We start from the raw sequence: 15,579 nt of genomic DNA, 5'->3' as shown, positions 1-15,579 counted from the left end.
TTTCATAAGAAGTTGGTTTCAGCATTTTATCCGGATATTCCACTGTTAAAGGAGATTTTTTTAATGAAAGACGTGCGGACGGGTCCGCGCGTCGGGACGCAGCCGGCGCGGAGCGGCGGCACAGGAAAAACACCTCCGTGTTGATAACCATTTGTAAAATCCAGGCGGCTTTTGATGGCTTTCAGTGGAGTGAGTATATGAGAAATTGTTTAACAGCTGGACATGTTCCAACTTGTCCTTAAGGCTTCCAACAGAGGTGTTTTTCCTGTGGCGGAGCGTCGCGGCAGCTGCGAGCCGACGCGCGGACCTGTCCGCACGTCTTTCATTAAAAAAATCTCCTTTAACAGTGGAATATCCGGATAAAATGCTGAAACCGACTTCTTCTGAAACTTCTCTGTTCTCTCACGACGTCCTGGATCAATAGAACCTGAAATGTGGAGGTTTTCAGCTTGAAACAGGCTGATGACGCCACCTGAGAGCGCTGTGCGACGTCTCGCACTGTGGGAAGTCCTTAAAGCGACAGTGTCACCTCAAAATCTCTCATCAGCCGTTAAAATTTTCACTGAAAACCAGCTTAATTTTTCGAACCATGTCCACTTCGATGTGTCTCACAGGTTTAGAAAAAATTTTGATCAAACAAAGCGCCAGTCTCTCAGCAACTTCTCAGACAAAGGAATTCCGACGAGGGGCTGGACGACTCCTCCCACAAGGAGTGCTCACAGGCGAATGACGTCACCGACAGGCGTGGAAAAACTCACGCATGCGCACGAGGGTTCAAGCATGTCTGACGTAAAAACATATGAATGAAATCCATATAGTTTTTGAAAAAAATAAAAAGGACCTATACTTTATGGACAGACCTCGTGTATATATATATATATATATATATATATATATATATATATATATATATATATATATATATATATATAGCAAAGTTTTTCTTCATCAGGCAGTGATGAAAAACTATTTTATGTGCCAGATCCAGAGTGGCAGAATGCCACAGAAGTGTTACCACAGGCTGTGGAAATGGCCTGTGTGACATTTTCCATGGTATGGGATTTTCAGTATTATACCATCCATCACTGTGCAGGGAAAAACTCTTCTATTGTGCAAAGGACAGGGTGGAATATTTATTTAACATTTATGAATCACTGGTTGATGTTTAATTACTTCCATGTCAGGACTGTGCAGTGAAAGGTGGCATTGATAAAAACTACTAATAGACCAACTCACTCACCCACTCATCTACATTATTGCTGTTCAAGCGAAAATCCATGTCTTTTTTCTAGTTTGAGTGTGTGCGTGTGTGTGTGCGTGCGTGTGTGTGTGCGCGTGTGTGTGTGCGTGCGTGTGTGTGTGTGTGTGTGTGTGTGTGTGTGTGTGTGTGTGTGTGTGTGTGTGTGTGTGTGTGTGTGTGTGTGTGAGTGTTAGATTGGGGTGGGGGGGTGGTTAGGCCTTGACAGCAACTCTGATCTAACAAGATGAAAATTGTTTGTAGTTTTGCTAAAAGAGCAATTGATTTTGTAAATGGCCACTGAATATTTGGTTTGAAGATGGGGTTGCAAATTTTAGCAGTATAGTAACCTTAAATTTCACTGTGAATATATATAAAGAAATACATTAAAAATAACTTGGGTGAAGTTGATGCAGAATTTCTAAAAATCTTCAAAATTTCAAACATTAAAGAGAACTAAGCCTAAATAAGACAAATGTCACCCTTTATTAAACCAAATTATTTTGGCTGAAGTATCTGATAGTTTTGCAGTAACACCGTTTTAATCGATTCATTATTCATTCATTATTTCCCTGATTATCCTTATCCATTCATTACTTATTATTATCTTCAAAGTAATCAGGCATTTCTAAACCCAAAAAGTTTTTTTTTACTCTACAGGTTTCTTTAATAAAACTTTGTTTGATTGCTTGCTTCATTAAGATTTGTCAATTTCATATTTGTGCTTTTATTGGCATGCTAATGAAGAAAAAAGCTCAGGTTATGCAGAAACACCAGCGTGCTTAATGTTGCATTCACATGTTGACGGTGTGCAGCAGATGATAAACTGAATAGTCCCTTGTTTTTATGAGATGTTGGAAAATTCCACCACCGCCGGTGGTGAGAGAGGCACTTGCACACCGCGGTTGATGATGGTGAGAGATGAACACCAAGAGATTGTTTTCATGCATAGTCACAGTGTTTTATGTTGGTTAAAAGGAATAACTTGTATACCAATGTGGAGACAAATTAAGCTGTGACATCAGAAAAAGTAGTTTTTTAAAAATCAACAATCAGAATGAGAGCTTGTTTTAAATCTAACACTGTGCAAAACACCAAAAAGCTGCTGAATGTAAGTAAATTATTGCCCGTCTCATTAACACTGTCTCACATCATCATCTAACGTCTGCCGTTGCAGATGACAGATTCTGCTATAATGGAAGGGATTACGCTTTGGAATGCAGCATAAGACATCTCCCACAGCACTGTATTTTTTTTAAAGCTCCTTGCCAATTTCAAGGTATTTGCAATTTAACAGCCGTTTTTCCTCTCTCGTACTCTTTTCCCTCCAGTGGACTGCATAGACCCCAGCTGTTCCTCCCATGGTGTGTGCATTCATGGAGAGTGTCATTGTCAACCAGGATGGGGCGGAGCCAGCTGTGAGGTTGCCAAAGCTATGTGTCCAGACCAGTGTTCAGGTCACGGCATGTACAATGCTGAAACCAGCACCTGTGCATGCAACCAGAACTGGACCGGGCCGGACTGCTCTCTAGGTACTGTATGTGTGTTAACAGTAAAGTTCACCTTTTAGCCCTTTTGCTAATTGTTTAATCAGGGCTCATTTCATTGGGTTATTATATAAACTTGCGTGGTGGTGGTGGAGAGGGGGAATGACATGATCCTTCACCAAAGAAGCAGGGGTACAAATTATTTTATTTTTTTTAAGGATGCACCACCTCAACATCTATCGGGTATTTGTGGCTGCTAACTTTAATATCTGTCTTTAGAAAACCTGATAACTTGTATTAATTTGCTTAAAAGGTGTATAAATGTGTGTCTTTGAAGAAAATACAAAAGTGTAACAATATTTATTTTACTTATTTCCAGTCTTAATTGGGGGGGGGGGGGTTGAATATTTTTCCATGTGCACAGATACAATGTATACAGGGGTATTGATTTTGGTCCTGTGTATTTGTCTGCTTGTAAACAAAATAACTTTACAAAATAACCTAACAAGGAGTCTTTGTCTGATTTGCACCAAACTTGGTGGAATGATTGAGCATCAGTCAAGGAAAAAGTGTTTTGATGTTGACGAAAAATCAGGTAAGTCAAGGTCACAGGCCAAAGTTAAAATCTGAGCCCAGTGCTTATACAGGAGATATTTAGAATGGCTATTTGGAAGAATTGCTTTAAGATACACCAATGGTTATTATTAAACACTAATATGAATTCATAACTGTTTCACTCAAATACTTTGGAGCCACTATGGGTTATTATTATTATTATTATTATTATTATTATAGTGGAAGACTTGTGTGTTAGTCAAGAATGAAGTGGTTCAAATTTGGACAAAACTAATTAATTATCAAGGCTGCACACAACCATAAATTAGAGAAAGACAAAATTACACAGACTCAGACAGACTTATTTTGCAGTTGTGGCCTCTCTGGGTGCCCCTTCTTGTTACTCAAAGAAATTTGCTTCATTTACTATAGAAATGGTCGATTAAACAATTTTGGGGCACTTTTCAAAACAGCATGAGTCAGTACTTTTTAGAATCAGTAAGAGAAGATAAACAAGACCAAGATCAGCATAAAATGAAAATGATAAAGTACTTATAATTGCAGAACATAATTACGAGAGGAGTATCAGAGGATGAGAGCCCTCCAGAATTATGCATTAAAGAAGACAAACACAGCCTAATATGAGTAAAACAGACCGTTGTACAAAACCTGTAAATGCAAAGAAAACTGAACAGTGATTAAAGGACAACTCAAGTTAGGTTATATTCTCTGGCAGGACACCTTTCTGCAGCTTAAGATCGCTGATTGCAAAAGCAAGTTCACCTTTCGAATGTAGGCAGGAGTTTGAAAAGGCTATGAGAGCTTTGCCTGAGGATCTTATATATCAGCTTGTAAAGGTCAATGGCATAGCCAAAGGCTATGCTGCATTCAGGCATATCTCAAAATCAATTCTACAACTATTTGGCATCCAGTGAAAAATGGCTAAAATAGAGGATCAACATTCTTCAGGTATAGTATGTTATGCACACGTCCACGACAGATGGGAGATTTTTCTTTTGAATACAGAAGGAATACAGGAGGACAAGTGTCAAAGGAATTACCACTGTTGGAAACATACTGATGATTCATGCTTTAATCATCACAAAACAGAACTCAGCATGACTTTTATACAGTGATAATTGGGGCCACAGTACTGCCAAATTAAGATATCACCATCAAAAGCAAAGAACAATTGCAAAAAAAACACAAAAAAACATTTTTCATTTCATTTCATTTATTTAGCACAATAGAAATTCATGACAAATGTTACTCTCTCTCTCTCTCTCTCTCTCTCGCTCTCTCTCTCTCTCTCTCTCTCTATATATATATACACAATATAAGCATACTGTGCAAGGGAGTGGTAGAAGCCAAAGAGGCTTCTACCACTCCCAAACAAAAAACAAAAATATCACAACAATATACAAAAGCATTATATCAATTCACAAAGTTTGAATAATTTAAATTAATTAAACAATGTAATTAAATTGACATTATAAGTACTCATACTGGAGCTTTACTTTTAAACCACTTTTATATCTGTATAAAGTGATGGGTGGATTTAGAAGATGTACCGTATCATTCCAAGATTTAACACCATGATATCTGATGTGACGCTGATAACAAGTCATCCTATGCAAAAATAAATGCAAATGTGAGGTCTGCCTTGTCGGATAATTATGAATTTGATGGTTATGCACAAAATAATATTTGATTTAAAAAAAAAGGCCAACTAGTATCATGAAGAGCTCTGAAGACAAATGTACAGGTCAGGAAGATATTTATATGAAAGATATTTAAGAGCTGCAATTTGAAAATCAAAGGTGCACTTGGAGCACATGGTCTACATAGCAGACAAATGGCAACACTTTGCAAAGCTTCACAACACAAAATAAAGTAGAAACAACACAAACAACAGTTTCTGCCTGGAGGACTTTAACTGACGAACCATTCAGTGCATCGCAGTGCTTCACTTTTTTTTTATCTCTACCTGCTCTCTTTATTTTATTTTTAACATTATTCATGATTTTATTTTTATGCTAGCTATATTTTCATGTTTTTTTTTATTTATTTGTTTTATTTGCAATGTATCAAAGAGTAGAACTTACAGTTTTTACAGTTGTTTCTACACTAAAATGTACATTTTTGCAAAATTAACAGATCTTTACACTCAAGAAGCAAAACACCTGTCCAGAGATGCACAACAACAAGCACAGACTCAGTTTTACCCTTTTTGAAAAAATTACACACAGTGATTTGGAAGTCTCTACATGCATTTTCACACCTTAGACACAGATAAGGAATGTGAGGTTACTTCCTCCTCATAACAAAGCCTCGGCTTTCCAATGACCACACTAATGAACAAAATTGAATAATCACATCTACCAGGTGTGGAAGCACACATGTGCTTAATTTAAAATACAGCACTCAGGTACTGTAACTGAGTATGGTAAGAAATAAATATTTTCAGTCTGCAGCATCAGTGTTGTGCAGTGCTTAGTAAAATATTGACAATAAAAAGCAGAGGAAGAAAACTCATTGGGCAAAGATCATCTGTGGACATCCCAGGCCAGAGAGGAGCAAACGTTACAGTGTGTGCAGCCCTCTCCAATGGTGGTGTGCCTTTGTGCAAACTTATTGGTCTGTACAATACAGAGAGGCTCATTTCTTTCTTGGATAACCTCCATAATCAACTTGAGCCAGCAGGGGAGAGAGGTCAGAGGGCAAGAAACACAACATTTGTTGTTGTGTGGGATAATGAGGGGTCCCACCACTCTGCTGCAGTCACTAGCTGGTTTGCTGCGCATCCCAGGATGTCTGTCTTTTTGTTGCCTCCATACTCACTCTTCCTGAACCCCATAGAAAAGTTTTTCCCACGTGAAGGTAAAAGGTTTGTGACCACTCTTCAAATGACAAGGGGCCTCATGTACAAAGACTTGTGTGGATTTCCTACTGAAACATAGCCTACGCTAAAAACCAGTCATAGTCGCAAAAAATTCAGATGCATCAAAATGTGCGTACGCATGGATCCAAGCACGTTCCTTTTTTACCTCCCAATCAATGTGGAATTGAACACACATGCAGATGTGCCAAACTCATCCCTTTCCACACCCCTATTTAAATATGCAAATTTATTTAAGTGGGACCTGGGACCTGGGATTCCCCTCTCTGTCCGATCATTCCACATGAACAAAGAAAAGAAATTACTATAAAAGAAAAGCGTGAGCGAGAGATATTAATAAATGAAGGTGGAGACACACAGTTCTATTTTATTTGGTACCTGGAACAGATGCACTAACCCACCCCTGGAAGCCAGATGAGCTGGGCCCATCTGGCTTCCAGGGGTGGGTTGAAGTTGATGGGTCCAGCATCCAGTTCCTCTGTTGAGGTGGATGTTCTGCTCTGGCAGTGGTATGCCAGGTTGTGGAGGATGCCACAGGCCATCACAATGTGGCACACCTTCTCAAGTAAGCACAGCAGCACCCCCCCCCCCCCCCACCCCCGACCTGTCCAGGCAGCAGCACCGTCCCTTCAGCAGGCCGATTATCCTCTCCACTACTGTACAAGTGCGGGAATGGAGTTCATTGTACTGCCTCTCTTGGTCAGTGTTGGGGTTTGTTAGACGGGTCATCAGCCACGTTCTTTGCTGGCAGCCATGGTCCTCTGCGGTCAGATAAAGGCAGAATATAATACACCACTTAAATGAACCACACTATTAACGAATGCTGAAGAGTGCTGCGGCTGATACAGTGTGTGATATTCATAACTTTATTATTGGTGTTATTCGTGATATTGTTAGTGCTTCATTTGTGGTAGTTGTGCCTCCATTGTGATATTAATGATGTTGTTAGTGTTTCTGTTGTGTTAGTTGTGCCTCCATTGTGATATTAGTGAAGTTGTTAGTGCTTCTGTTGTGTTAGTTGTGCCTCCATTGTGATATTAGTGATGTTATTAGTGCTTCTGTTGTGTTAGTTGTGCCTCCGTTGTGATATTAGTGATGTTGTTAGTGCTTCTGTTGTGTTAGTTGTTCCTCTGTTGTGATATTAGTGATGCTGTTAGTGCTTCTGTTGTGGTGGTTGTGCCTCCGTGGTGATATTAGTGATGTTGTTAGTGCTTCTGTTGTGTTGTTTGTGCCTCTGTTGTGATATTAGTGATGTTGTTAGTGCTTCTGTTGTGTTGTTTGTGATGTTGTTAGTGCTTCTGTTGTGTTGTTTGTGCCTCTGTTGCATTACTAGTGATGATGTTAGTGCTTCTGTTGTGGTGGTTGTGCCTCCGTTGTGTTATTAGTGATGTTGTTAGTGCTTCTGTTGTGGTTGTGCCTCCGTGGTGATATTAGTGATGTTGTTAGTGCTTCTGTTGTGTTGTTTGTGCCTCTGTTGTGATATTAGTGATGTTGTTAGTGCTTCTGTTGTGTTGTTTGTGATGTTGTTAGTGCTTCTGTTGTGTTGTTTGTGCCTCTGTTGCATTACTAGTGATGATGTTAGTGCTTCTGTTGTGGTGGTTGTGCCTCCGTTGTGTTATTAGTGATGTTGTTAGTGCTTCTCTTGTGGTGGTTGTGCACCCATTGTGTTATTAGTGCTTCTCTTGTGTTGTTTGTGCACCCATTGTGTTATTAGTAAGGTTGTTAGTGCATCTGTTGTGGTGGTTGTGCCTCCGTGGTGATAATAGTGCTTCTGTTGTGTTGTTTGTGTGCCCATTGTGTTATTAGTGATGTTGTTAGTGCATCTGTTGTGTTGGTTGTGCCTCCGTTGTGATATTAATGATGTTGTTAGTGCTTCTGTTGTGTTGGATGTGCCTCTGTTGTGATATTACTGATGTTGTTAGTGCTTCTGTTGTGTTGGTTGTGCCTCCGTTGTGATATTAATGATGTTGTTAGTGCTTCTGTTGTGTTGGTTGTGCCTCTGTTGTGATATTAATGATGTTATTAGTGCTTCTGTTGTGTTGGTTGTGCCTCTGTTGTGATACTACTGATGTTGTTAGTGCTTCTGTTGTGTTGGTTGTGCATCTGTTGTGTTATTAGTGGTGTTGTTAGTGCTTCTGTTGTGTTGTTAATGTTTGTGTTGTGTTGCTAACATTTCTAGTTGTGTTGTTTGCATGCCCATTGTGTTTTTATTACTCCCACTGTTTTGTTAATGTTTCCATTGTTGTGTGAAATTTGCAAAGCCTTTCTTTCTTTGCATGTTCTGTGAATTTGTCTCATGTTGTCATATTAAATTGTTGCATCTGCTGCAGTTTTTATTTGTGTTCGCTGTGTTTTTAAGCGTTTTTGAGTTTGCAAGACCTTCTTTGATGGAAAAAAATCTGCAGTTAAATTGAGGCAGGATTTTATTTATTTATTTTTAAATGTCTTTTGCGTTTTCTGGTGTTGTCTTAATTTGGATACTTTCACTTCTTATCACCCAAACAAAAACCTTCTGTGTCATCATGTTTTTGTCAAATGTTCTTGACAGCATTGTGGCTTCTAATGTGGTGGCAAAGCACCATTTACTGGTGTGAGACAAAAAAGCAGAATATGAATGTTCGCAAAACTGATGTGCAAAAAGAGAACTACAGATCAGAAATAGATGGCCCAACATAAAATCAACGCGAGAGTGAAAGAGTGTGTGTTTGTCTTTGTTCTTGCCACGTTGTCAGAACCATCAAACACACATCCTCCAATATTCTGCCTCTTTGGCACAGATATTCACACAGGTTCACAAATACATATTCCTTGTCTTCAGTCTAGTTCTTGACCATTTCTAATGATCTGTCAGAATCATTCACAGCTGCACACCCACATCGTTGTCGTCATGGCAATCCCTCAAAGACGAGGGTGATGGTGTTCTAAAATCAGGCTTACCGATGTATTCGTAGGTGTATGTTGAGACCAGTCCTCTTGGAAAAGGTCTTCTGTGAAGGATGGCAGACTTAATGCAACAGAAGACAAATCTTTTGGCAGCATTGTTCGCAGTTTCCATCTTGGTCTTTTCTGTTTGATGTGACCACCGTGATTGTTCAACATGACCAGTAACTTGGTAAATAACAGTTGGATATTGCATAGGCTTGGCAAAGGATGAGAATATATTATCTTTGCAGTTCCAAAGAGAAGATCACTCACTTGATGCAGGCGGACGTAAATTTGTACAGTAAACATCCAAAGACATGATGGTGGACAATAGACTTTGCAGGAATTATTTTTGACATATCACTTCCATAGGGAGGGAGACAGTAGTCCACACTTTGGGAATCACTGATTTTGAGATTTGATACTCCCTTGTAATTAGCAGCGCATGTATAGGATTAATATAGCCAGTCGGAGAATGGGTCTGCAAAAGTCTTAAAAATTTCAAATTTCATAAAAACTATTTAATGTTCTGCTCTAATATGTAGAAATCCTGGTAAATACAGGGGAGGACCAGCAAACTTCCTATTTTGAGCCATGTTGGCACTTCTAATGGCTAAAATGACCAAGATGTAAAGAAATAAAGATAAACAAGCCTAGTCTAAATACATGCTCATGAAACACTGGCATATTAGTGGTGAGCTTGCAGCACTCATCGCCCTGGTGGCTACTGGTACAATGACAACCTCCTTTTCAGGAATTTCAATAAGTTATCAGCATTATATGTCATTATATGTTTTGCATTCATTCATCAAAATGCCTGTTTGTAGTAGCACAACTCCATTCTGGCAGATCCTAATTTGGCTAAGTATCCACTATTTTTGAGGCAATTAAATTAACTATGTCTCATCCTAAAGTTGCTTAAAATTCCATGCTAATCTGTGAAAAAATCTATGCTGTGAACAAATGCTGCCATGTTACTTTCAGCCGCCATTGTTTTAGCCTTTTACTGAGATTATTTTGCCATGTCTGTCACTACCAGGGAATGACTCTGCACACCTGCTCACATAAAGGTGATCAGTGATAATAATGCCTTCGGTGTATGTAGTTTTGCCTGTTCTCTGGTCCTCCCACTTGATCTACAGGATGCTAGAAAGCACTGATTGAATAAAAGAGTCAAGATGATTGAGCCATCAGCAATAGGTGACCAGAGTCTCCAGTCCACACAGACTTATAGGACTGATAACGGTCTTCTCCATGAGTATCTTGGTGTTGGCACGAATATTCCAGTTCTGAATGACTTGTGTTCAAAGATCTAGAAAGTCAGACTCTGCACATTTGAAGCTGTGCTTGGCATCTTTATTGATGTAAATCACATTTAGGTGATGAATTTTCAGTTCAAACAAAGTTGTTGACATTTTCAAGATGTTGGTCCTGTAGTTTTATGGCACGTGGCAGCAGGTTGACCATCCATGGAGAATGCTAGAAGGCAAATGATCTATATTCCTGTATGCCACTTCAAAGGTGAATAAAATGTCTTATTTCTTGGTGAGCAGAACTATGTGGCTTTTAGTAACATACTGCAGATTTGTCACATTGCTCAGCCATACATACTTCTTGGGCTTAAAACCACTCAGTGTGAATCACAAAATTGCTCTATGGTGCTTCATGTGGGTAAGGTCTAACCTTACCAACTCCTCTGAGTTGTGAAGACCTTTTAGTCTGTTATATACTTGATAACAATACCTGCTGGAAGCGGCGGTTCAGCAGTATGTATGATGACTGCAATAGAGCATCAAGAGTAATAATACAGCTGTGCTTGACTCCAGAGTTGTTGCTGAAGGACTTGGTGGAACTATGTACAAATGGTTGTGTGCATTGTTTGACAATGACACACATCAACACAAACATTACACACTGGCCTGAGGCCAGTGGAGTGCGTACTGTGTACACATGGATATGCTGCTTAGAAAATGTAACCATCGACCACTCTGTCTCACACACATGCACTTGCACAGACACTCACACAAAAATACACTGTGAGAAACAAATTACTTCATTTTGAAACGCAGTTCTACACCAGCAAGCTATTTTGCTCATGGTACAAACAGAGACACACTGAAAATATGTGTGGGGATCTTAATTGATCTACATGTTTTTCGTCAAGTGATTTGCTAAAGTTTTAGACAAAGATGTACACTAAAGTGCCTTTCTCATTTTCGTGGATATGCATGTCAGAACCTTGTACATACCTTGGAAATCCTTAGAGGGTCCAGGAGGGTTTCTCTGGCAAACCAGGATATTCCGTCATTGTGTCATGGTTTTCTTTTAAACCTGGTTTAATTTCCAACATGACTGAAAATTACTGACTGAACATTGACAGGCTTTGGTAATCCCTTTCATTTCCATCATTCTTTCTCCAACAGAAGTGTGTGCAGTCGACTGCGGCAGCCATGGCATTTGTTATGGCGGTGTGTGCCGGTGTGAAGAGGGCTGGACAGGAAGCTTGTGTGACCAGAAGGCGTGCCACCCGCTGTGCAGCAAGAATGGCGTTTGTAAGGAAGGGAAGTGTGAGTGTGACCAGGGCTGGACTGGGGAACACTGTAACATTGGTGAGTGAATCATACGCACACGGAACAGGAATGTGTCAGGATTGAAAGTGAGATAGAAAAGAAAAGGACAGACAAGGAAACAGATTGTGACTCCAACATGGTTTCTACCTGTTGCTTGTTTGTTTCTTTTGTTTGTGGATGTGCATTGTGTTTGCTGGTTCCTTGATTCTGCTGATGTCTTCAGATGAAGTGCATGTCCACCTCCACTGCGTCAGATTGTTTTTTTAAGATGGTGTCTTTTACACGCTTTAGTTCAGCCTACCACCCGTCCCCGGAGGGCTTGTTGTTTTCACCTGCATGTGTGTGTGTGTGTCTGTGTGACCTTTAACAAAATATCTCAACAACTATTTGAGGAATTTTAACCAAAGTTTTGTACATTAGTTATGTCCCACCCAAGGTTGAAGTCATTAACTTTTCAAGTTCAGAGTCACAGCTCAAGTTCAATTTTTTTTCCAATAACAATAGACACTGGGAAAACATTTTAAGCCTTGTAACTCATTAACCAGAGGCAACATTCCTGTGGTTACTATTAGATATGAATAGGAAGTCATATGTGGGCTTTCAAAATATTCCATTACATCAGGGATGCTCAATATTTCATAGTTTAGAGTGGCTAAACTAAGTCCATCGTTATTGTTAGATATGGAGTGACCTGGATATTTATTATTATTATTATTAATATTATAATCTGGACATGAACAAAGTGCCATAAATCAATAACCACCTCTCATTTATGATACCATATAATGGAAAACACAACTAACGTGCCTTATTGCAGCCAATGTGTGTAGCACAGCTTGTTAAATCTTGTTATGATACATTCTGTGCACAAAAATGTATTTGCTGTCTGACCAGGAACAACAACAAAATTAAAGACAGGCACGTACATTATGAGAAGATTGTTTTAGCCACTGCATATTAACTGTTGTAAGAGGTAGCGTAGTACAGACTGCAACGTACATGAACAAACCAAGGACAGGAAATACTGTGGCTGTAATATGTTGTCATACTCATACATCATTATAGGGCTCCGATGAGGACATTTGCAGGCAAATAGGGTGCCCATGCATTGTGAAACTACTTATGTAAGTCGTGTTTGAGTGTTGTCCTCATTATACAGCACTGAACTTTAGACTTGGAGTTTATGAGCAATGAGACCTGCGCTGGGCTGCATGTTGGTTTCCACCAGGTGGAAGATAGAACCCCATGAACCTTCTATAAAATGTTCAGATTCTGCTCAAACTTGGATTGGCTTTGGGCAACCCTCATTAAGGTTTTAGAAGTCACTGTACTGGTTGGGAATGAGTAATGAATGTCAGCTGAACAGTTTGAGAATGGAGTTGTGTAACCGTAATGCTCTCTGGTGCAATGCTGTTTTGTAACTACAATATAATTGTGAGGTTTACCTCCGTTTGTGTCCACATTAAGGCGATAAACCACATCTTGTCATGTTGTGATGGTTAACAGTGGGACAGATGACGAGGGAGGCCTTTCTGTTGGTTTAAGCTCAGCACCAACCCGTTCACTTATATAGAGCTATTTGTTGTCAGACAGCTACAATGTCACCGAAAGAAAGCTGCAAATTGGCTTCAGTTGTCACTGAGACAGACACACACGCACACACACACAAACACTCAGGAGAAGGATGCTGAGAGCATAACAACAGTGAGATGAGGACAAATCCATTTAGAGCGCTTATCCAACAAACAGCTTGTTTGTTTAGATGGATAGTGTGGCTTAAACATGGGTGACAGAATATTTACAGGCCTTTCTTGTGTCCTCCCGTTTTTTCTCCCTCCTTCTCTTCATCTTATTTAAGTCTTTTCTGAGAGGGACTCCTGGACACTCGAGCTGTACTAGCTGTCTCAGTGTGTGATGGAATTGTTTCCACATTAAAAAACAGTTTCAGCTGACCACTAGTGGCTCTTTTTGTATTTAAATGTGGTTATATCTCAGCTTACAAAGTGACCCATCCTTCTTTCTAAATAATAGACTACTTACTTCATTTAACTGATTTCCAACCATAAAAATCTGGTGATAGTCGGAGCCTAATTATGTCTCTCACAAAATAATATGTTGGGTTTTTTTTTTTTCTTTGTTTCATTGTCTCTTTGTTGGTGTAAAATCCTTAAATTTCCAGCGAAGCAATCTAATGTGGGCATCGTGGACATGATTTTCTTGCATATTTTATAGTTAACTTTGTTTTTACGCATTACTCAAAAAAATACACTTGAGACATTCCTCCTCTGAAAAGGCCCACAGGCCACTCAAATTTACAAAGTTGCCTAGAAAGGCCGTTGTTGGTGAGGAAAGGTTTACTGACCTTGACTAAGTGGATTATTTTGTGAAGGTTGCAGAATCAGTGGATGCTTGAGAAGCTGAGCAAGGAATAATGGTGTCTGAGTTGGTCCTGGATCAAGATTAAGATCCTGGAAAAACACCAACTTGGACACCTCTTTCAGCGAGTTCCTGGACTCAGCCATCAGACTGTATCTGTGTGCAATGAAAGTGTTGAATCTGTAGAGAAATTCATCTCAGCAGATCGCAGCCTTTGAGATTGTGAGACACCTGGGCGCCATGACGTCGCTGGACAGAGGTGTTTGGTGATGCTAGTATCTTTGCAGGAGAACAAAGGTCCAAGTCTTTAGGGTGGCGGTGCTTCCTGTCTTGCTGTATACTTTGGAGACTTGCATGGTAACCACCAGTAACCTAAGGTGATGACTGGATGTCTTTGGTACTAGATCTGTTTGGAAGATCCTTAGGTACTGCTGGTATGACTTTGTGTGAGGAGATGAGACTCAGATGAGGAGTATCATTGTGAGGGAACATCAGCTATGACATTTTGGCTGTGTGGCACATTTCTCTGTGCATGACCCAGCACACAGGTGTCTCTGTGTTGAGGACTCTTGGGGTTGGAGAATACCAAGGGGACGCCCACGCTTCACCTGGCTGCGGCAGATTGATGGTTATTTTCGAGAGGTGGGGATGGATTTGTTGCCTGCCTGGGTGGTGGCCATCCAGGACCAAGGCAAATGCGTGGTGTGGTGGATACAGTGATGCGTTATGCCAGCACATGCTTTCAGACTTGACTTGACAATCCTGAATGCTTATTCATCTTTTTTTACGGATTGGGTATAGAGCAGTACACTAAGTGAATCCATAAATTGTGCACATTGCAAAATCTGTTGGAAATAGTACTTTATTGGCACAAAGAGTTTTCAATACGTCTTACCCGAAGTACTGTCATATGTTTACTGTGATGTTGAAAGATTCAGACAGTATATTTTCTGCCTTCATTAATTTATTTGCCTCATGAATCACATTTCAATTTCTGCGATTAGATAACGCATCAGGAAATTCAAATAGTTTTTGGTAATCGATGGCAGCCTGACTTTCTGCACTAATGTTTTCCTTCCTTCCCTCCATCCTTCCTTCATTCCTTTCTTTCTTCCTACTTTCTTTCATCCCTCTCTTTCTTTCCTGTCTTTTCTCAATTTTTTTTTCTTTCTTAAAGCTCACAACCCGGATATTAGAGTAAAAGGTACTGTACAATTCTTGTCTCTTCCTCATCATTCCCCCTTTTTTAATTTGCTTTTCTCCTCATGTGCTGTGGATCTGTGGCTGCTTCGGTGACAAGTCCATTTATTTATTCAGTCATTTACAATACTTTGAAGTTTTTTTTACGTTGTGTTATTTTATTTTCTCACCCCTTTTATCATTTTGCCAGCTCTGATAACAAGGACCATTAATGCTTTGTTCAGAATTTTAATAATGTACCTTGTCAAATGTGTAGTGGCTTTACATTTTTCTCCTTTCATTTGATCTTTCCAGCTGACTTTCAATGAGTTTTAATATATGTCTTTGTGTATG

General features: G+C 39.7%; 1 protein-coding gene across 11 annotated transcripts in view; it reads left to right on the top strand.

Moving 5' to 3' along the window:
• Nucleotides 1–15,579, top strand: part of LOC117525661 (teneurin-3) — a 564,186-nt gene that overhangs the window by 374,140 nt on the left and 174,467 nt on the right. For 8 of the 11 annotated variants that reach the window (XM_034187583.1, XM_034187580.1, XM_034187576.1 and 5 more), the window contains 3 exons: nt 2,569–2,769; nt 11,524–11,709; nt 15,224–15,250. In XM_034187583.1, coding sequence (XP_034043474.1) covers nt 2,569–2,769; nt 11,524–11,709; nt 15,224–15,250 — 414 coding nt within the window. The remainder of the gene's footprint in view (nt 1–2,568; nt 2,770–11,523; nt 11,710–15,223; nt 15,251–15,579) is intronic. The other 3 variants (XM_034187585.1, XM_034187579.1, XM_034187578.1) reach the window with 1 other exon arrangement.

This window comes from Thalassophryne amazonica, chromosome 15 (genome assembly GCF_902500255.1).
Source record: "Thalassophryne amazonica chromosome 15, fThaAma1.1, whole genome shotgun sequence".
Classification (NCBI taxonomy): Eukaryota; Metazoa; Chordata; class Actinopteri; order Batrachoidiformes; family Batrachoididae; genus Thalassophryne; species Thalassophryne amazonica.
This window is presented reverse-complemented; position numbering and strand designations above follow the sequence as displayed.